The 22,056-nt window shown below is 38.6% G+C and overlaps 1 protein-coding gene and 1 long non-coding RNA gene across 2 annotated transcripts; one reads left to right on the top strand and one right to left on the bottom strand.

The window, feature by feature from the left end:
- Positions 1–154: 154 nt before the first annotated feature.
- On the bottom strand, positions 155–21,278 carry LOC145905856 (insulin-like growth factor 1 receptor). The gene is made up of 22 exons (XM_082993162.1): positions 21,075–21,278; positions 15,271–15,391; positions 15,034–15,211; positions 10,300–10,404; positions 9,326–9,482; positions 8,515–8,681; positions 7,472–7,628; positions 7,111–7,218; positions 6,387–6,540; positions 5,505–5,731; positions 4,799–4,925; positions 4,536–4,589; positions 4,208–4,392; positions 3,679–3,852; positions 3,383–3,447; positions 3,054–3,169; positions 2,696–2,764; positions 2,392–2,459; positions 1,935–2,013; positions 1,665–1,818; positions 980–1,072; positions 155–578 (listed from the first exon to the last, which is right to left on the bottom strand). Exons 1-22 carry the CDS (start codon positions 21,259–21,261, stop codon positions 273–275), a joined length of 3,051 nt encoding a protein of 1,016 aa, XP_082849288.1. The 5' UTR covers positions 21,262–21,278; the 3' UTR covers positions 155–272.
- On the top strand, positions 15,336–17,703 carry LOC145905859 (uncharacterized). Its single transcript, XR_014402784.1, has 3 exons — positions 15,336–15,410; positions 16,458–16,532; positions 17,590–17,703. It is a non-coding gene; the product is annotated as an uncharacterized LOC145905859 (long non-coding RNA).
- Positions 21,279–22,056: the final 778 nt, after the last annotated feature.

Genomic DNA, 22,056 nt, shown 5'->3' with positions numbered 1-22,056 from the left:
AAGATCATTTTATTGTTACTTTGTGTGGGTGATGGTTTATAAAATGCAGATGTTGGATATGTTGCATGTTTTGTGCAATAGTATGCAATATACCACCACTTTAAGATACCTTGGTTTTATTCAATTTATAACATATAAGCATGTTTTTCAGCTAAAAAAAGTTAATGCAGCACTGATTACATCTAAATTTATCATCACCAGACAGCAAATTGGCAAAACACCTTTAAACAGCATGGGTTTATATTTTTGTGTACAGGATGATGACTGTCCAACTATTCTTCAAATGCAAACAACGATAATGAATAAGAACCAAGCCATTGCTCCAAAGAGCAGAGGAAAGTCACTGGAAACCATACAGCACTGCAAATGTCACGACCAGCAACAACAGTAGTGGATACAGTTTCAGTGGGCGGACTTGCAATAGAAAAGACAACATGCGGCGACCATATGCCGGGGCCCGCCAGCGACACAGGTAAAACCCTGGCTCTGTGATCGCCTTTCTTGAGGTCGCCGGGCAATTCGCACTGGTGGTTTTGGCGCATGTAGAACATGGCAGAACAGCATTTGTTTTGCAACTTCTGCAACAAGCGTTTTTTGTTGTTGAATTTTCAATAGAATTGTAGCGCTATTTTGTATAAACGACCTGTATGCTAATGGATATCGGTTAACCAGCACGGGAAACACGTATATTACACTGCAAAACGATTTGCGTCTTTGCGCCATATTACGTTGAGCACAGACAACTATTATGCTTTAAGGCCTATTCCATTTTCCCATATTGTCTTAAAGGAACGTGATTTTAACTCAATTTCTGCATGCGACCTTCAAAATCATTATAAAATACCACAAACTTTTTCCAAAACAACTAATAGCAATAAACATTAAACCACATTTAATTTGATATGTTTTACTGGCATATACCCACCCCCATAAACAAAACAAACTAACACAAACAAGCTGACTGACGTCACACACTTACTCCGTCGCTCAGTCTCTCTATCTCAATGGTGTAATACTTAATGAAAGCGTTGGGCATTACCGGGGGATTCCACTTCAACGTTCTGTTTTCAGGCTGAAAAACAAGACGGTTTGCGTCTGTGATTTGGTCTATTGAAGTATTGAAACATATTTAGGTGCGAAAAACGTGGGAGTTGATTACACGGAACAGAAAAGCCCAAGGTAATATGCTTATCATTATAAGCAAACGTTTCGAACGCTGCTGTGCTCATCTTCAGTGAACCAACTGTCTGAAATTGGGAATGTCATGTAATGTTTAGGACGTCAATCATTGCGATTCGTGGCGCTTTGTATTAAGGGTCTCGATAGCTGATGGTTAGCAACGGGAAGTGAATTGTCACGTAATAAGATATAGCTGAATTTTTACGTAACATTTTTTACGGGTTTGTTTTCGTTAAACTTGGACAAACGCAAGTCAGGATAAGCAAAAAGTCCTATGTTTTGCGAAAGTTTTTGGCTGTTATGTCGATACTGCAATGCGCTACTTGTTTTTAATGCAGAATGTACGTTGTAAATATGCGGAAAAAATCGAATTAGGACGAAATTTTGTGTGGCATTTCGGACATTTGTCAAAAATTTTTCGTTGAAATAAAAAACCAGGACTTTGTATAGCTTAAAAAGAACCTTGGTGCAATATTTTCCTTTACCTTTTTGTCATCCTGAAGATATTCAATATTGCCGGGAATAACGTCTACTGTGCTTGATTTTTTCGTTCTGCGTGTTAAAATAGTTGCGACGCTGCACATGGCAGCATGGTTACATGCTTTTATTTCGAACATGTATTTGCTGAAATGTTCCAAACTGCGCAAAAGAAATGTGTAAAGAATGGATAAAGTGAAAGTTAGGAACAAACAATTTGCAGAGGAGAATTAACTTCTTTAAAACAAAAACCATTATTAATTTCTAGTCGTCATTACCCGGTCAAAGTGAAGTTGCTGGAAAACGTTGTGAAATTCTTGTACAAGTATTTGGGGTCCAATTTTACAGTGGCGGTATCTGCAATTAAAGGAAATGGTCAATTATTGTTTTGTGTTTTGGTAACAACAGTTTTTTTTTAGTAATTGCAGCAGCACTCTGAAAGCCTTTGGAAAATTATGATTGGCGACCTATAGCAAACATCTGTGTGAATACAGTTTCCTTCACAGAAGGTCAATACGTTTTTCAACCCAAATATACATTTGTGACAATCGGTTTTGCTGCTTTAAGGCAACTTATTATGCCGACAAATATAAGTGGTCACAGAAAATTTTATAATCAGTTAAAAGTAGACGAAAGCGAAAAAGTTGAAAAACCTGAACAGTATATTTGTTCACTGACTATTGCAGACAGTTTCGTAGTATTTCTTTACAGTTGCTGAGATATTCTAATTATTACCTGGCTTGGTCGTGTTGGGGTTGACAGTCTGATTCTCCGGAAAAGTTGAATTGGCGCTGCGCTTTTTTCTGAAGAAATTAGGTGATAAGCTCTAGTTTTAATCATAAAAAACAAGCACAAAAAAATCGACATCAGGATTGGCACGGGGAGTTTAACTTAAAATACATTGAACGATAAAAATAATAAATAATCCATGTAATACATATGAGAATTCTATAAATATTTGGTGATTTTGTCTTGCACAAATCATGTGTTTTGGGGTAAATTCAAGTGACTAAATAAAAATCAGTTGAGTGGAGGTTACCTTCTCTTTAAGGATCCATCTGTTCCTTCATTGAATTCAATGTAGGCGACTGAATTCCCCTCGTACACACTGAAATCATGCCCAGATATAAAATTTGATAATTATCAAAAAACAAATTTTGTGAAGTCAGCCTAAATACTAGGACCCGATAGGTCTGTACAGTGTGTACATCTCTCTGCAACCCACTGGTCATTATTGGCTCAATGCTTGTAGAATGTTACTTTTTTTCATTTTGCTATGGAAAACTTTTTTTTTTTGAAAAACACACATCGTAACTCAAAACTCTGATAGTTGCCTATTACGGAAAAACATATTATCAAAACAATATGTAACAGACCACAGTGCTCTGCGCAGTTACCTGTCAATCAGAGTATCAATAAGAAAATCTTCAAATTTCTGGGAATCGATTCGACTTTGTACACTCGTTGTATGCTGTCCGGGGGTGTTGGATGTGCTGTCACACTTGCAATTTACCTGTAACGCAATACCATGACCGTGGATTAACTAAAAACCAGACAAAATAAATCTTAAAAGTTTTGATGTTATAAAGTTCAACTTGATGAGTGGGTCTTATCAATGCACACACTTACGCTACACATCAATTTAACTTAATTCTTGTTTTTTCTGGTATATATATTTTAAACTATGTGCCGAGCAAATAGAAGTTGACGTATGGGCATCACATACCTCCCCTGGTATGTCAGGATCTTGTTCAGGAGGATTTAGTGGCTTTGTGTCCTTTGGGACGAATCCTAAAGATGTTTTAAATAGATGGAGGTTTTCAATGGTAAAATATCACAGAATAACAGGCTTAAGTAAAACAAGCTCATTTAAAGACTGATTTTGTGAAAAAACTCTTTAATAAACAAGGGCAACCGAAATGCCACAAAAGCAATTCGATTGAACAAAGTGAAAATTTGCACAGTAGTCTTCGTTCAGCTTCAAAATAACAAAAAAATGCCAATAAACGTTGCAATTTTTACCATGTCCACACATATCAACTGTTATTAGCATGTCGACACTGTGCTCCACCTCTTGTTTCCACCGTATTAGGTAATGTGTTATATTTCCATTGGGGTGCGCTGGTGGGAGCCACTCAATAAAGATTGTTGACTGGTTATTAGCAGTGACGGTCACATCTCTTGGAACACTTGGCTCTATGAAGCGATGTAAGGTTAGTTTACTGTAAATTTTTCACAAAAATGTAGCCCGTGTCAGCTTGTTGGTCAGACACAGATGCATGCACATGGTGAATTTGTTGTTGCTGTTGACGTGTTTGTGACAAACTACAAACTGCTGTGGAAAACCACCAGAACGCAACAGTACCAGCAAACCACATATCACTTACACTAACGACTTTAATCCATCCGAATTTCATCGGAATGTATATTCTTCAAATATGTTTCTATATCAAACTAATTCAGGCTAACAATATTCTTGCTAATATACAAGTAGTGAGCTGTTAATTTTTTTGCTAAAATCCAAAATAAACATCAAAATATGAGTTCTTACTGTTTGGAGGGGTAATGATATAATGGATTTTTGATTGGGCTCCTGTTTGAGTAGTCGAGGTCATTGAAGTGGTGACGTAGAATGCGTATTTGCTAAAGGGGGCCAGATTTTGAATGACTGTTTCACCAAAGGCAAACTCATTGCCCACCGGTTCTTTTCCCTTAGCAACGTCCTCAATTAACCAACTGAAAAATGAAATTATGATTTCTTACAACAGGACGAGGGGAAGAAGTTTTCTCTGCTTTACAAGTAAATGTTACTAAGTAAAGGAAAATATGCATTAAAAGTGCATCTTTGAAACATTGTGCCAATGCAGTAAGAAATTTACCTGCTTTCACCACAAGCTGAGATCCCACTAGAGTACGTTGCATTTTCGGTTGGGCTGAAAAAAGCGAGTAATAGGTGATGTATCGTTGGTATAAAAAAGGTTTTGAGATACAAACAACAAAATTGGAAACAAAAACAAAGAAATAAAACGTTTCAGGTTCTTACTTTGTGATTTGCAAGAAAAAACTAAAAAATTGTCCACAATTTTTTTTCAATTGTTTTTTTGAACGTTTTTGCAGAAAGTTTTGATATGATTCAAAGTACCTTTCTTTGTAATACACATGGTAACTGATCAGAGTGCGGTAATCCGTAATGTTTGGTTTTCGCCATGTAATTTCCAAGTCTCCCCCACGCATTCCGTACGATTCAATGATCATTTCTTCAACATCGCCTGTCAGACAGAACATCATACAATTAATAAACAAAGTACTTGCTCTAAAACATATTTTATATTTCAGGAAATGTATATTTTCCCCACAGCGGTGGATATGAAACCTTCAATGTATCAACTTCCACCCACATTTAAAAAGTCTTAAAAACAAACACACTATATGAAAAAAAGTTTGATCATTTTTATCCAAATATCAGCCCAAAAATACAAATTAAAAAACTAATAAATAGGCTACAGCACTACTACGGTCATCAGAAAAGTGCTATATCAAAAAACCTTGAAGTTTCTCTTTGAGCAAAATGGGTTTTGCATTAAAAGAGTGGAAGACTACTGGTATATACAACAGTTTGGAAACCACTGTCATATTGATATAACTACTTTCTGCTATTTAAACATAGTATATAAAAGTAAAAAAAACTTAAAACTACGTTTGCAAAATTTTAAAGTGTCTGAAAATCACCACTTCACAAAAATAACAAATCCCAACCAACATGTGATACGTCAATAAAAATAGCAAAACTGTCATGAAAATGTCTGTTGCCAGTAAATTAGTGGTAAAATATTTGTTAAACTTCTTACATGCAGCTCTGTCGCCATTGGTGGTTGTGGAGATATCTGTTGAATCCTCAACCGCCGCAGTCAGATTACTTATTTTGTTAATCTTGTCCAAGCACAGATGTGGGTTGAAGTGAAAAAAGGCTTTCCCCCCATCAATGGTAAAGTTTCTGTGTCCTTGTTTGTCCATATCCCACAGTTCTTTGAGATTGTAGTTGTCAAGAACAAACAAGCTGTATTTATCATTGCCCCTGAAAAAGAACATGCGTAAAGGAATTTAAGTCATTGATACACAGATTTAGATTAACATGTGCTTGAACAAAAATTTATTTTTCAGATAACATACTAATGAACAGAATTGTGGCCTTGGACATAGTTATGTCAATACACAAGGTAAAATTACAACATAAACTTTTAAATGTTAAGTTTCCACAGTCTGTGTCATGCACAAAAAAAAGTTGGAAAAAAATGGTTTTCAAAAAGAATATATCAAATGTTTTTATTTTCCAATTTTTTTTTACTATGCAGGGATGACCTGGGTTTAAATCAGGATTTTTCAGGATTTATAGAAGGTCCAGCACCTTGATCGATATTGCCAGGTTTTTGCATATGTCTTAAGACTGTAATTGGAATACATACACCAAAGCTATTTTACATTAGACAACCTAACTAACAACCAAGTCAGTAGTTCACAATTTTTCTCAACTGAGGGACTTGGTAAGATTTACCGAACTTGCAATGCATCAATTGTATATCGATTAGAATGAGTTGTTAGTTTACCATTAACCATTGCAAAAGGCTGGCTAAATTTGTTATGGGTCCCATTTTCTTTGTTAATAATTATTATGGGTCACCCGTGATAATTTGAAATGAAGCAGTTTCAGCTATGCGATCTATTGTACATACTGTTCATATAAGTAATGCTCTGCTCCTGTTATTATGTGAAGATTTTTGAAGAAGGATAACGAGACGATCGGAAAGGATCTTCGAATCACAAGTGAATCAACCTGTTGTAGTTCCCCGAGTGCTTCTTGCAGTTTATTGTCCACGTCGACCGAGGCTAAGAAAAACGAATTGATTCATTTATCCAAATTAGAGAAAATATCATTAAAAATCGTCACATGTTCATAATTCAACCCTCAGTAAGATATGGAACAAATATTTTTTTGTAACTATGTAAATGCAGGGGGATACTATGATGACTTCCGTGTTCAAATTTAAAGGCTGTAGTGATGTACGAACAATTATTATTGCCAAACATAACTAAACCGCAATTGTGAACAATATTTTCTTTCAGGATAAGCTATAACTGACAAGCCCCCACATCAACCTGATCTAAACCAGCCTGGGATCCACGGACGTTTGGGGTGCATGAAAAATAGTGAAAAAATTAAATTGATTTTGTCAGCTTTATTAATTATAAATCTGCGATGTTGCTTTATTTTTTTGTTTTCCCTAACACACAGATTGGACAAATCAGGTCTGTGGCCCAAAGTCTTTAAGAATACCTACTTCAAGCAACAATAGTAATATGGTGGACAATGTCTTGACACAATAAAAATAAGCATTAATTTTTCTTCTGCATATTTTCATTAGTTTTTGATACCATTGAAAGGAAAAACGTCATTACCTCCCCCAGACAAGCTCAATATCAGCTGACCATGTATCACTGTGCACCTTTGAATTTTTTGCAGTGACTCCAGGTTTGTGACTTCGTATGCCGAGTCTAAGTGGCAGACTGAATAAAACACAAAAACCTTAGCAACGAAAAAGGTTTAGAAGTTGGCAAATACCTCAAAAGAACCCAAAAGCGTTGATCAACAGACACTTAATCTACAGGCATGTTAAAATAGGTAATGGTGGTTTTATACAGCAAAAACAGTAGTACTTTTCAGTCTCAATATCAATTTTTTTAAATTACCTTATTTTGTCGGTTGCAATGGACTTAAATGTTATTTAAAGAATAGATATAACAAGAATAATGTAGTTACTTTTATTGCATTCTCCATCGCACTTAACACAAGTAAACTTGGATCCGCTTGTTACTTTTTTGTGCTGTTGTGGGCAGTGCTCCAGACAGCGCCCTTCATGATGAACAAATTCAATGGCACTACAATTTTCAGGATACCAGCATTGCCATCCATGGGCCTGAAAAGTTTAAAAAGAAAATCGTAATCTCACCGCAGTCATATGCACCTTGCTCTTGACGATAAATCTTTATAAAATAATGCCCTTACATCTAATAAACCTTTTTGTATATTTATTATTACTATTTTTTTTTTGCATGTTTTTTTTCATCAATGTTTCTGACAAACAATATAGCCCAAACCACTGCTCTGAAATTCTCTTGAATTCAAAAACTGCGGTGCTCAATAACGCTAACGGGGTGGTATGTTTTACTGCTCCTACTGTATACTCAGAGCACTAATTGGAGAATCTTGCAAATTTTTGAAATAAGGTAGCTGATGTCTTAGTGTGAAGGTTGGCTAAAGTATTTGCCGATCTTTTTGGTTGTGTTTTGTAACAAAGCACAAAACCAATACAAATTAATTGGCTCCAAAAATTCCTATTTATCACCCAACAGACCTGCCACACTATTATATATTTACAAATGGATTGTGGCGTTTTTGACAACTTTCTGGCAACGCCAAGCTAAAAACACATGTTTGAAAAAGTTAGATAAAAAACTACCCTAGGTATTATTGAAAATGCATGTAAGGATATGTCTACAATACATGAAAATGAATGCATAAACAAGTACAGCATTTTCATAACTCCCCCAAAAACATTTAAAATACTAGCGTGAAAACGAAGGCTTGTGTGGATAATGTGGTTTAAAAAGATGGAGCACATTCACAGCTATGCATTGTTTTAAAATTTGCCACACACATGGCAGCAAACATACAGGTTGTTTGCATATACAAGAATATCACTAAATTGGTCAAGATGAGCAAGTTACATTAAATTAAACCCAAGACAGAAGTACAGGATTCTACCTGAAAAAGTTAATGTCTAGGATAATTTTTACTCTCACCAGAAGAGTGTGAGATGGACATTGCTTTACACAGGTTCCTTCAAAGTAATATTCTCGGCAAGCAAAGCAGCTTGAAGCACTGTTGGGCGAGTAGCAACCACCGAGGCACTGGTCATGGCAAACACAGGAAGATGCCTGACAGGCATTAGTACAATTTTTTGGACATTCTGAAACAAAAATGAAAGTGTATAAACAACAGCATTCTTAAATCCACTTTCGGGATAGAGTATGGTACCTGTGTGAATGCAATGTTCTTGGACACAAATTGGGACAATATACCAGCCATGGTAAGTACAAAAATTATTTTTATGAGGTATAAATACTTATGAGTCTACATCTAGACTAGACTGAGCAGTTTAGTAAATTCTCATCCAAGCTAGCATTCGACAATAAAATTTGAATAGTATCACATGTCTTTAAAAACAAGTTCATTGATAAACTTAACATCGAGCGAACTACACTTTGACATGTCTCTGCACTTCAATGGGATAAACCACATCATTGGTAACACAGATATTACGAAAAACATAAAGGTTACATGAATCTGAAGGTTACAATATTAAGGTTTTCTTCATGGAATCAACCTTTTCTAAAATGCCACTTCTTTGCATAATGGAGGTAAAGATCTTCGCAAAACATTTCAGAATTTTATATATATACCTTGTGTATTCAGTGGAATATTTTGTTCTTGCATTTTCAATAAGATATAAATACGTTTTGTATTTATTGCGCCTTCACACAAGGCTTTTTTGTTTTAGAGGTTGATTTAGTTCGAGAGTGCCAAAATGCGAAGTGACAAGTTTATACTTACTCGCTTGGCAAAGACTCAATCCCCAACAATATGCGCTTGGAATGTCACCCACATCCTCAAGAATGCATTGCTTTTGATTTGTCTCGCTGCATTGGTCAATGCAATTGTCATTATTGTCCAACACATCCGTGTCTTTCAGGGCAACGTTTGAATACAACTGAAACAACCGGAAATCATTTAAACAAAATCAACCACCCGACAGGAAGTTGTTGGCCACGTTGGGAATGTCTGTCAACACATACACTGGAAATGGCTTTAACGCAGGTTGTTTTTTAGTTATAACCCTTGGTATTGGTATCGTAATTAAATTATGTATTTTCTACTGAAAGTGCTATCGTGTATGAATTAAACGTAAGTCCCTTCAGTTAAACGTAAGTCCCTTCAGTTAAACGTAAGTTCCTTCAGTTAAACGTAAGTTCCTTCAGTTAAACATGAGTCCCTTCAGTTAAATGTAAGTTCCTTCAGTTAAAAATAATCTTAGCTTTGCTATAAATTTATTTAAAATAGGCGCAACAATAAAATATAAACGAGCAATGCATTCCTTGAGTTTCCAATAAATATTAAATGGGAAACCATGGTTACATTTACTGCAATTATTCGTTGTGTTTGCTTAAACTTGTGCAATCTAATCAATTTAACATAGTAAAGCATTATTATTTGAACACTGTGAACTAGTTAGTTATCTACACATAGTGTTATCAAAGCTGGTCTTATCCAGACTGTTGGTAAACATAATATGTCTGTTAGGTACACGCGCGTGCATCAACAGCAGTTGGCAACTCACAATTATGTTTTAAAGTACCATCAGAAGCTGTGGACATAGGGTACTGACAAAACCTTGGTATACACAGCATTGTTTTATTTGCATTGCGTATGGGGGGGATCGCATGTACAAACAGGGAGCACAAACCCACAATGTTTGTGTGCATGTATGGATAGTTGTTATACTGGTTGCAATTAAAAGATAAACTCACTGTTCCCAACAAGGACCAGTCTATTGTTCGCAGGTAGCATAGGTTGCCGTTGTTCTGAATTCGCACTGTACCTTTTTTGATGTATCCCAAATTGTTTAGTCCAATCTGAAAATGAAAACATGTAGATGATAGATGATACAATATCCTTGATTGTGATTTAAGAAACAATAATACGGGTGTTGTGTTCTTCAGTCACAAACAGTTCAAGTGTATTGGTACGAAAAGGTGCGCAGGTTTTATAGCAACAACAATCACGCAATCAACGCCAAGAACGCATTTATGTGCGCAGTAATTCACAGGCGTAAGTCGCATTGCCAGACACGCTGATTGCACGGCGAATCTAAAGCGCCGTTTTGTTAGGTCAACTTTAGGACACATAATGATGTAATTACACAACACCTCCCCGCCAATATTGAGTTATGGAACAACGCAAAATGACACTAATAACCATAAAATTTGGGAGGCTTCGGACGCCGTTTCGAGCGCCGGGGTAAACTCTCCCCGTGTGACAACTCCTGCGCCGCAGGTGAATGAGTATTGTCAGGACTAACGATAGTCTCAGGGGTGACCGCGTCACGCGTATGGGTACGACCGGACTCTTCATCATCGGATACATCGCGTGATGTTGGGTGATGTGCTGGTTCATCTCCTGGCTCGTCATCTTGTGATGATGCATATCTGGATCGAAGTTGGTCAATATGTCGTCTCCATATCGGACCTCGGGGAATGACTTTAACCCGAACACTTCGACTTCCGCAACGTTTGATGACCAGTGCGGGAACCCATCGTGGGTCTTTGTCATGCCGTGGTCCGTAATACAGTGCATAGCAAGGATCACCGACGTTGTATGTCCTGTTAACGCGTGTAGTGGAAACACCGTGTTTAACTCCTTGCAACTGCTTTTTCTGGACATCATGTACTGGAGAAGGCATCATGGTGGCAATCTTTGTTCGTATTTGCCTTCCGTTTAAAAGTTCACTTGGGGAGTATCCGCTACTGTTTGGTATACGGCGGTATTGCATGAGAAAAGTTCTCAATGCGTTCATGGGCGGCTCAGAAGACTTTCGTAATGCCTTCTTGAAAGTTTGCACCAAGCGCTCCGCTGCTCCATTGGTCGCAGGATGATAAGGTGCGCCTGTAAGGTGAACAATCCCCCTTTCTTTGTAGTAGTTTCGGAACTCCTCCGATGTAAAGCATTGTCGGACACTATTGAGTGTGGATATCCGAAATGCGCGAAATCTTGGCCGAGAAGATCCATTGTTGCTTTAGCGGTGATTGCTTGAGTACGGTGAATGCATGGATACTTCGTGTAAGCATCAATTACAACCAACCAGTTGTAACCCATAAAGTTTATGGCATGGTCGACATGAATTCGACTCCATGGCTTCTCGGGTAGTATCCATGGATGTACGGGAGCCTTCGGCATTACGTTTCTGTGCTCATCACATGTGCCACACTTTCGACACATGTCCACAATGTCTCGATCTATGTTTGGCCAGAAAACCACTGTCCTGGCCAGTTGCTTCATGCGCTGCATGCCGAAATGGCCCAAATGCAGTAGCTGCAAAACTTTGTCACGTAGTTTTGCTGGAATGACGATTCTGGAGCCATACATAAGAACTCCATATGACGTAGTGAGAAAATTACTCACTTTCCGGAATTCTTCCGTCGGTTCATCGGAAGATTGTCTTGGCCAACCTTCGTGCGTGTATTGAATCACCTTGCTCAATATTGGGTCTTTTGAAGATTCTTTTCGTAGTGCTGAGGAGTCCATTTGCACTTGCATTCCGACTGTTTCGATGGCACAAACGATGTCTACGTCATCGGCACTTTCCTCTCCGTCGAAAGTTGTATCATCGCCTTGTGGAAGTCGGCTTAAAACATCAGCATTATTGTGTTCGTTGGTTTTTCTATATTCGATGGTGTACTGAAATTGGTTCAAGAAAAGTGCCCATCGAGCCAACCTGTTGGCTGCCAAAGCTGGTGTAGGCTTTTGCGGACCAAATAAAGACATCAGTGGTTTATGATCCGTTATCAGGATGAATCTTCTTCCAAACAAATATTGAAAGAACTTCTTTAGAGCGTAAACGATTGACAAAGCCTCTTTTTGAATTTGACTATAATTCCTCTGGCTTTGTGTCAAAGTTTTCGATACATTGGCAATTGGTCGCTCACTGCCGTCGGGAAAACGGTGAAACAACGTAGCACCAATTCCAACACTTGATGCGTCACAGGCAATACCAACAGGAATGGATGGATTGAAATGAACCAACACTTGGTCTCTGGATAGCAAGTCCTTCAGCTGATTGAAAGAATGTTCTTCTTTTTGACTCCATTTCCAAGTAATGCCTTTCTTTGTGAGACGATAGAGTGGTTCTGCTACAGTTGAAAATTCTGCAGGCAAAAATTTTGCATAAAATTGTACAGATCCAAGGAAAGACCGCAGCGTCGGTACATCGTGCGGAGCAGGCATACGTTGTACAGCGTCGACTTTGGAACCCTTCGTGATGCCCTTGTTTGAGAGAACATGGCCAAGGTACTCAACCTGCTGTTGAGCAAATTTGCATTTTTGCTTCCTGCAACGTAAGCCTTTGTCTTGGAGCCGTTGCAACAAACGTTTGAGATTGTGAAGGTGGTCCTTGGCAGACGAACCACTGACCAATATATCATCTAGATATACTGCAACACCCGGTAGGTCTGTAGTGATGTCATCCATAATTTCTTGAAAATAAGCTGGCGCAGAACTGATACCAAAAGGCAATACGTTCTGTAATAAAACTCCGCGATGTGTGCTCAGAGCAAGCTTCTTCCGACTTTCTGGTCCCAACTTGATTTGATTGTACGCATCCGCCAAATCGATCTTCGTGAAGCCATAACCACCACCTAACTTTCGCATTAAATCTTCTGGTAATGGCAATGGGTGACGATGAACTTCCAATTGTGAATTGACAGTCACGGAATAATCACCACAAATTCTTAAAGCAGGCTTTTGCGAAGAAGTTATTGATTTGCGGACCGGAACTATTGGCGTACCCCAGTCGTTGAACTTCACTGGAGTCCAAATTCCTTTGCTTATCCCGGAATCTAAAACCGGAGACAAATCACTCTGCATAGCGAACGGAACTGAACGCGGTTTGCAGAAAACTGGTTGTGCGTCCTCCTTAAATTGTACCTCCAGTTCATAATCTTGAAGACAGCCTAAATTGGGCTTAAACAGTTCTGCGAATTCACTGCACAACTTGACACACTCTTCATGTAGTGATATGTCTTGCGGTTCTTGAGCGGTTACGGCTTGTAATACCTCTGCAGCTTGTAAGCTTGACTTGCCGTACAGAACTTTGTCCAACGAAATACCCATTTTCTGTATTCCGTTCCGCCCCACCAAATTCAAATGTGGAATGTCGCAGACGTTGAAATGAAGGTAAGCTACCTTTCCGGAATCTGCATAACTGGTAGCAGACGTAAATGTGCCCATTACCGGCAAGTTGTGCCTGCTTGCAGACTGATACTGCGACGTTGCTTTGTGCAGCTGTGGAGAACCAATCTTCTTCCATGTTTCTTTTGACAGAAAATTTCCGCCGGTAACTGTATCAAGTTCTATGTTCAGCGAACGATCGTTGATGCAAATTGGAACTTCCAACTTGTTTCTCCCGGCTTGCGCTTCATGTCGGTCCAAAACTTGAACCTTTCGCGGACTATGAAACGTTTGGGGTCAAACTGAAACTTCATATGTTGGACGATTTCTTCTAACGTGAGCTCATTGATGTCTCTTGGTGGCGATTCCTGTGCAGCCAAATTGAAAAGCATCTTGTACACCGTTGAAGATTGATTCGTCAAAAATACCTTTGCCAGTCGATCGTCAGGTACCAAATGAGCTTTGGCAAACGTGCAAAACCGGGACCAGTAGTCAACCCACAGCTCTGAAGTCGAATCAAAAGGCAAAAAATTTGGCGTATTTAGGTGAGTTACCGTTGATGCCGTTCCTTCCGTCGATCCTTCACTCGAGCGAGGCTTTCCCAGAATTGCTATCATCGCCTCCATTTGTTCTTGGTGTCGACGTTCTTGTTCTTCAAGTTGACGTTCTTGAACTTCACGTTGACGCTCTTGGGCTTTAAGTTGACGTTGCATCATCTCCACAAGCTTCTCCATGACCAGAAATCCCATCCTCGTCGCCAAATAACTGTTGTGTTCTTCAGTCACAAACAGTTCAAGTGTATTGGTACGAAAAGGTGCGCAGGTTTTATAGCAACAACAATCACGCAATCAACGCCAAGAACGCATTTATGTGCGCAGTAATTCACAGGCGTAAGTCGCATTGCCAGACACGTTGATTGCACGGCGAATCTAAAGCGCCGTTTTGTTAGGTCAACTTTAGGACACATAATGATGTAATTACACAACAACGGGTTTAATACTTGTTATTTTGGGGGGTAACCTTGTTATGTGATGGTGTAATTATTTTCAATGACTTTTTAGTGATAAAACTGTCCTTTACCTCTGAGATGGAATGTGTATGTTGTATCAACAGCCAAGCGTACAACAAATTACTATACATTTTAAGGTATTTGGAAACTAACTTGGTTAACAGGTTACCAAAATATTTCATAAAAATAAATACGTTCTGTAAAATTGTTAAAATTTTTTTAAGGTTTGCAAGTCTAAGACAAAAACCATCTACTTAACAGAAAAATCATAATTTATCACATTGAGCAGCCAAAACCAAGGTCACATTACCTCAGTAAGATCCGGATTCTCGAAAATTACCATAGCGTATTTTTGATACAGCAAATTTCTACCACCAATCATCACAAGGTTGGGGAACAACCTTCTTATGGTCTTCAAGCCATACACACGGTATATCAACAAATAGTCGATTATCACACGTAGCTTTGGAAAAGTTGGAAATGTCTCACTGAAAAGTACAAAATCATTATTTTGTTATATTGTGGCACTCTTCAACCAGAATCATACATTTTGTTTTCATCGTATCCATCCTGGTTCAACAGCAAAATCCTTACAAAACCATTCACTATTGTACATTTCTGAAGGTCGGCAAAGGAGTATGGATGACGGACTTCAATAAGTTCACACACTGCGCAAAAACGGAAGGAGTAAGCAAAATGAGTTAGAAAGCAATATCTATAATATTTAACTACGTAGACAAGTTCTATCAAATAAATAAAATTCACAAAACACTGTTTCAAAGTAAATATTTTGGTTGTCTTTCATTTTGTTTGTATGATAGGTTTGTGACAATCTATAGTGTATATACAAAATCCTTACAGATTACAAAGTGTCTCAGATGCATATAAATAGTTATATTCATACTTAAAGCACAATAAAAACCAGTTAAGATGAAAACTGGGTGCCCGACTCGATAACCTTTATGGTTTTATACCAGAGGGATGTTAGTTGACAAAAAAAAAATCGCCAGTTAACAAAACTTTGAACGCGGGTTACTCGGCCGCCCTACGAGGTAGCAGCATGATTTTTTCACACGTATAGGCTGACCTTTCTAACGATATCAAAATTATGAAAAAAAACATATTCATAAATCGGTTATGAATATCATATGCGTATTATGGCATAAGTTGCAAAAACAACATTCAACTGGCAAAAATTTTAGAGCAGAGCATTCTACGGGCTCAACTCTTTCAAATGATATCAAAATATCTGAAAAATTCGAACGGACAAGTGCAGAAATATGATTTTATATTTTAAAAACATGAAAAAATATCGATTTTTCTTTGATAACTTTCGATAAATGTTCGTACAAGCCGAGTCGCAAGTTCTTCTTTGGAATAAACAATCCTATACCATACTACTATCGAATGAAATCAAACTTTAACCAATTCGCTCGAGGATGCTATGCGAAATTCAACGATAACTCACTCCAAACCGACCGTCGCCCGCCGCTCTTTTAAGCCGGCAAGCCCTATGCATGTGCGCCATTCACTTTCGTCGATAAATGTTCGTACAAGCCGAGTCGCAAGTTCTTCTTTGGAATAAACAATCCTATACCATACTACTATCGAATGAAATCAAACTTTAACCAATTCGCTCGAGGATGCTATGCGAAATTCAACGATAACTCACTCCAAACCGACCGCCCTTATAAAAAAAAGTCAGTAAATAATAACGACATTATGTTACACCAGGAGTCCATTGAACAGGCGGAACCGGTGAAATCAAGGCAAACTTTTCTTGATGTTGTTCAGGAAAGGGCGCAGCAGGTAACACTCTATCACGTTATGACTCGCTGTATCTTGGTATAACTTATACCCAAACACTATATTTGTATTTGCTAGGTCATATGTACGGTTAGCTCCGTCATATGTACGGTTAGCTCCAGTACAGTTTGCTAGTTTAAAACGCGACGCACATTGGTCTCCAAGCACTTTCGCACACAGTGCAAGTTTTACTTTGACTACAGAAGATTTCGATTATATTAGTAAAGGACCCATATTGGTATTTCTATGAAAATAAGTTTTGGTGCTGGGAAATGCCCAACGTGTAGACGACCTGTGTCACAATAGACATTCATGCATCACTAAGCAAAGCATTGATGCATTTAAGTGAAATTTACGGTTGAATGAGCGCACATGTGCGTGCTGTTGTCATGGCAAATTTTAGGGTGTTTGGGGCAGTTTTAGTGGGGTTTTGGGCTATTTCAATTAGGTAGTTACTTGCTGGTGGGTGCTGCTGAAAATTATGTTGAAAATGGAGCAAAAAATTCAGGCTGTATTTGTGGAAAAATGAATCGTTTAAGTGTCCAATCATTTGTGATTTTATGAAAGATCCATCCCACATCTACAAATTTTGATCAAAATTGGTCTCCAAAAAAATGGTTTAGCCACCCCCCTAGGGCCATTTGCCCCCCTGGTTACTCAGTATTTTGGTAAAAAGAGCAACAAAAAATGGAACTGGATTTTGCAGAAAAATGAATCGTTCAACTACCCACTCATTTGCATTTTTTTGTAAGTTTCAACTCTTCTCTATGCAATGGCATCAAATATGGTTGCTGAAAAAGTGTCAAAGCCCTCCCCCCAGGCCTGTTTATACCCCCCTGTTGGTCATATGATCTTCCAGGAGGCCCAAAAAGTCCTTGCTCTGTACAGTCTCATCCAGGAGCAAAATTTTTTTTTTCAAATTTGAAGAATTTTAGGTCCCTATGTAAGTCACAAGACCCATCAACGGCCATTGGGAAACAAGCGGAACAGTCGCTAACAGGATTTCTCCAATTTAATACCAATATGGGTCCTAAAGGTATTAAAGGTAGATATTGTACAGGAAAGGAATGGCCGGAAATCATTCGACGCGCATTGAAGGACAGAAATCCGTACTGTTCTTTCGCGGCAAAGGAGCAAAGATGGCATGTCAAGCAAAACACCGGCCGCTTTTTTTACAGCAAATTTCGGTGCACATTCGATACTTGTTACTGTGTGGCATCCATTGACTTGGTTTGTTTGGATAAAAAAAATTTTATAGTAAACTATTCATCAATTCCTGTTCATCCAACCGGAATAACAAAATCCACCCATTTAAAAGGATTAAGATTGGAAAAAGTTAAACAACTTGTAACGAATAAATGCCCCCGCTTGACACATGTTGAAATGCTCGGAGAAGTTGAACCCGACGTCTTAGAATCAGGAAATAAGGATGACGCGCCATCCAAGGAGGTGTTAAAAAAGGCTCGAAACGCGGCGATTAGGATAGGCGTCCCGTCCAAACAGGAATTAGAAGCGCTGGCGATTATGCAGGATGAACAAAAGGTTGACGGCTTTGCGGTGAAAGGAAAGTTGGGCGGAACGTTGCAGCATGTCACTTCGACTCCCAGTATCATGCTGTGGTCGCAAGAGACGTTAGAGATTTTCCACGAACGCACTAAACGTGATATAATGTACATAGACGCAACCGACAGCGTGATTAAAAACCGAGGTAACGATGCGCATTTTTATGTTTACGAAATATTTGTAAGAAACCCTAACAAAGGAGAAGCGCCGCTGGCTGTCGCAAGGTATGTGACAAACCGCCATAATATCGCATCTATTTCGCAATTTTTGAAACTCTACAAAAGCGACGAAAATAAATACATCGGTAAAACGAACGTAAAACTTATAATGTGCGATAGTTCAATGGCGCTTATCCGTTCAATTTTAGCTGAGTACATGGTCGAGGACTTCCACGCTTATATAGAACGTTGTTACGCGGTCATATCGGGCGAAGCAAGTGACAGACAGTTGAATCAGAAGCCGTTTTTACATTTATGTAATAGTCACATAATGAAAAATTTGAAACAATTATGCGGATTTGTCAAAAAGCGACGCGCCGAATCGATGTTTATTGTTGGTTTATTAGTAGCCGCAGAGGGTATGAAGGAAATTGAGGAAATTTTGTCTCATATGACCATCCTTTATAATTCAAAAGATGCAAATCAAGCCAAAACCAGTTGGGATTTGTTAAATGATAAAATAAAGCGCAAAAATGTTGGCCCAACATTTAATTTAATTGAAACTGTTGAAGACATTGACGATACCTTTTCCACAACCACCACTGAAAATCCATTTAAAGACTATTTTGGACAAGTGATTAACCGGGCTAATTTGAAAGTCATCCATTCCTTATCAATTAAAAATGATTTTTATTGTCCTGAATTCATAACCAAATTTTCCGAAAATTTCCTTCCGAAAATACCTCTGTGGAGCGCTTTACTGTTGGGGGATCTAGGTCGTCACGGTAGTAGTGAACCGTATCGCGCGTATTCTAAATACGTTCTAAAAGTCCAACAACGCGGATTTGGACAAACGTTGCTCGCCGATAATCGCACGCAGGGAATCATGGAAAAGAGTCAACAGGATTTAAAGCGGACTCGGTTCAACGGCAGGAAGCTTAACGGACTGCACGAATTTGCGAAAATGTACGACGATAAACATAAAGCGCTTATAGTTGAGTTTATGGACAGTGGGTACCGCCGAAAACCCAAGCGCAAACGCGTTAGACAGGAAGCGGAGGTCGAGGAGAAATGGGGGAAGAAGGCAAAGGTTGTTGGGACGGACAAAAGTATAGGAAAATACTTTCAAACTCCCAACAAATGTTTGCGTGCTCCCAGCAAATCATCAGAAAAAACAGGAAGTCACGCGTGTAGAAGCGAGCTGGATCGAAATAGTTTGGCACGGCGGTGCTGCGCGCGCAAAATGGAAGCAGCGAATTGTATGAATACTTCAGATTACGCGGAGCTTTCGGCAGACAATGTTTGGCTTAGTGACAAACATATAGATGCGACGTACACCCCACAAAAGAAGTTTATCCAAATAATTAATATTCGTAGTACCCATTGGATAACAGTTGCCAATATTTTCTCTTTAAATAACCATACCATTCAAGTATATGACAGTCTGCCGGCCAAGTATAAATCGGAAGAAAAATTCGCTATTTCCAAGTTGCTAAATTTAACAAATGCCAAATACATCAATCTGGAATTCCCAAATGTGCAAAAGCAATTTGGTTCTGGCAACTGTGGGGTGTACGCCATCGCGTTTGCGGTCGCTTTGTGTTTTAATCACCATCCAGAACAACTTACTTTTAACGAGCCATCGCTGCGAACGGATATAGTAAAAATGTTGCGCAAAAAAGAATTTGAGCCTCTTTTTAAGATGAAGAAGCTTATCGTAAACAGAAGAAAGTACAGCGAGACGGTTGCGATTCATTGTAATTGTAGACTTGCAGAAAATATGCAACAGTATTTTATTGAGTGCAGTAAGTGTAAAGAATGGTTTCATCCGGAATGTTTAGAGCGTCCCATACCGGATGAAGCTAAAATCGAGGGCGTGCCTTGGTTTTGCGGAAAATGTTGACGTACCCAGCGGGATATTATAGTATAGGCTTGGTATAGGCTTGTTAATGTGACAAATGTTTAACATGTGTTTTAAGTATTTTGCAGGTTGGTCGCTGGGTTGTTTGTGGCTCATTTGCCTCAAACACCAAGTCATCTGTGTACCTTCTCGTGGTGTGACTGGAAGCAGTTTCGGCTGACCAAACACAGAGGCGCCTAAAGTTTGAATTACAATCCAACTTTATTAAATCGAGATATAGTATTTTATTGACTTTTTTTATAAGGGCGGTCGGTTTGGAGTGAGTTATCGTTGAATTTCGCATAGCATCCTCGAGCGAATTGGTTAAAGTTTGATTTCATTCGATAGTAGTATGGTATAGGATTGTTTATTCCAAAGAAGAACTTGCGACTCGGCTTGTACGAACATTTATCGACGAAAGTGAATGGCGCACATGCATAGGGCTTGCCGGCTTAAAAGAGCGGCGGGCGACGGTCGGTTTGGAGTGAGTTATCGTTGAATATCGCATAGCATCCTCGAGCGAATTGGTTAAAGTTTGATTTCATTCGATAGTAGTAAGGTATAGGATTGTTTATTCAAAAGAAGAACTTGCGACTCGGATTGTACGAACATTTATCGAAAGTTATCCCAAGCGCAAACGCGTTTTTTTTTCATAATTTTGATATCGTTAGAAAGGTCAGCCTATGAACTTTTACGTGTGAAAAAATCATGCTGCTACCTCGTAGGGCGGCCGAGTAACCCGCGTTCAAAGTTTTGTTAACTGGCGATTTTTTTTTGTCAACTAACATCCCTCTGGTGGTTTTATCAGTGCCCATGCCATTTCATTTCCTTGTATATTGTTCTTTTGCGTAGTTGCCTTTTTCGCAAAATAAACATGATTTAATTTGATTTTTTATAAATAAAATTGCCTATGAAAACATTTACCTGGCCCTTCATAAAACTGTGTCCAGATATCTATATCAAGGAAACTGTTCGTTGGCATATCTTCTCCTGGAATCCCTTCGAATGACTCGTCAAACAGACTTAGCATTTGCGTGCTATTTTTCTTTGCAAATGAGCAAGCAGTCATCAAGCAAAATAAACAGGCAACAAGATTGTGCCAATGCGACATTTTTTTATTTCACTCTTATAAACTGCTAAAACAACAAATCAATAAGCATTCTAATGTTTTCGAATAGTATCAATGACGATTTACCTTAACCTATGCCTCATTTAATTAGTTTGTTACAAATACACAACGCTTTTCTATGCTTTTTTTTACAGCAACACTCTCGTAGGAAAGCGGAATAGCGCAATGTATGTTTTTGAAATGTTAAGAATAAACATACTTTTAATGATTGTGAACTGAGTAAAACAAAAAATGATTTTTTTACCTGATTATCAATAAAAACTGATAACTATTTTGTGCAAGGTATGCTGGTTCCTTTTTTTTTCTCAGCAATGGGTCGCAATTTACTGGAGTGTGGCCTATGTGTCGAACACAATGGCGCGGAAGTTACGTCAAACAAATATAAAAAACAATTATACACTTTCCAACGTTTCGACTGTAACTATTTGCCATATTTGGGTTGGACGCATCTGTCAAGGACGAAAATGCAACGCGAATGCGGTGAAATAGCAACCAAACCTAGACAAACACCTCGTTGGCATTACCTTTCCCTTCGTGAACCGACGAAGGCCAACACAATACAATTCCCGTAAACAACATGATTTTTTAGGATCACGTGACTCGTTACGGTTCATCAAGCTTGTTCGCACTCGTCGAAATTGTTGAAACAAAAGCGCAAAACACCTCGTGTCAAACCGATTTCACCCGTCTGAGTGAATAATCCGTAAGCGTGGGCGTTTTACTATCATCAGTAAAATTGCCGTAGTGATACGTATCGGTGGTAAATTATGTGGTTTG

Source organism: Ascidia mentula, chromosome 6 (assembly GCF_947561715.1).
Source record: "Ascidia mentula chromosome 6, kaAscMent1.1, whole genome shotgun sequence".
In the NCBI taxonomy this organism is placed as follows: Eukaryota; Metazoa; Chordata; class Ascidiacea; order Phlebobranchia; family Ascidiidae; genus Ascidia; species Ascidia mentula.
The sequence above is the reverse complement of the archived record's forward strand: the minus strand, read 5'-3'. Positions and strand labels throughout refer to the sequence as shown.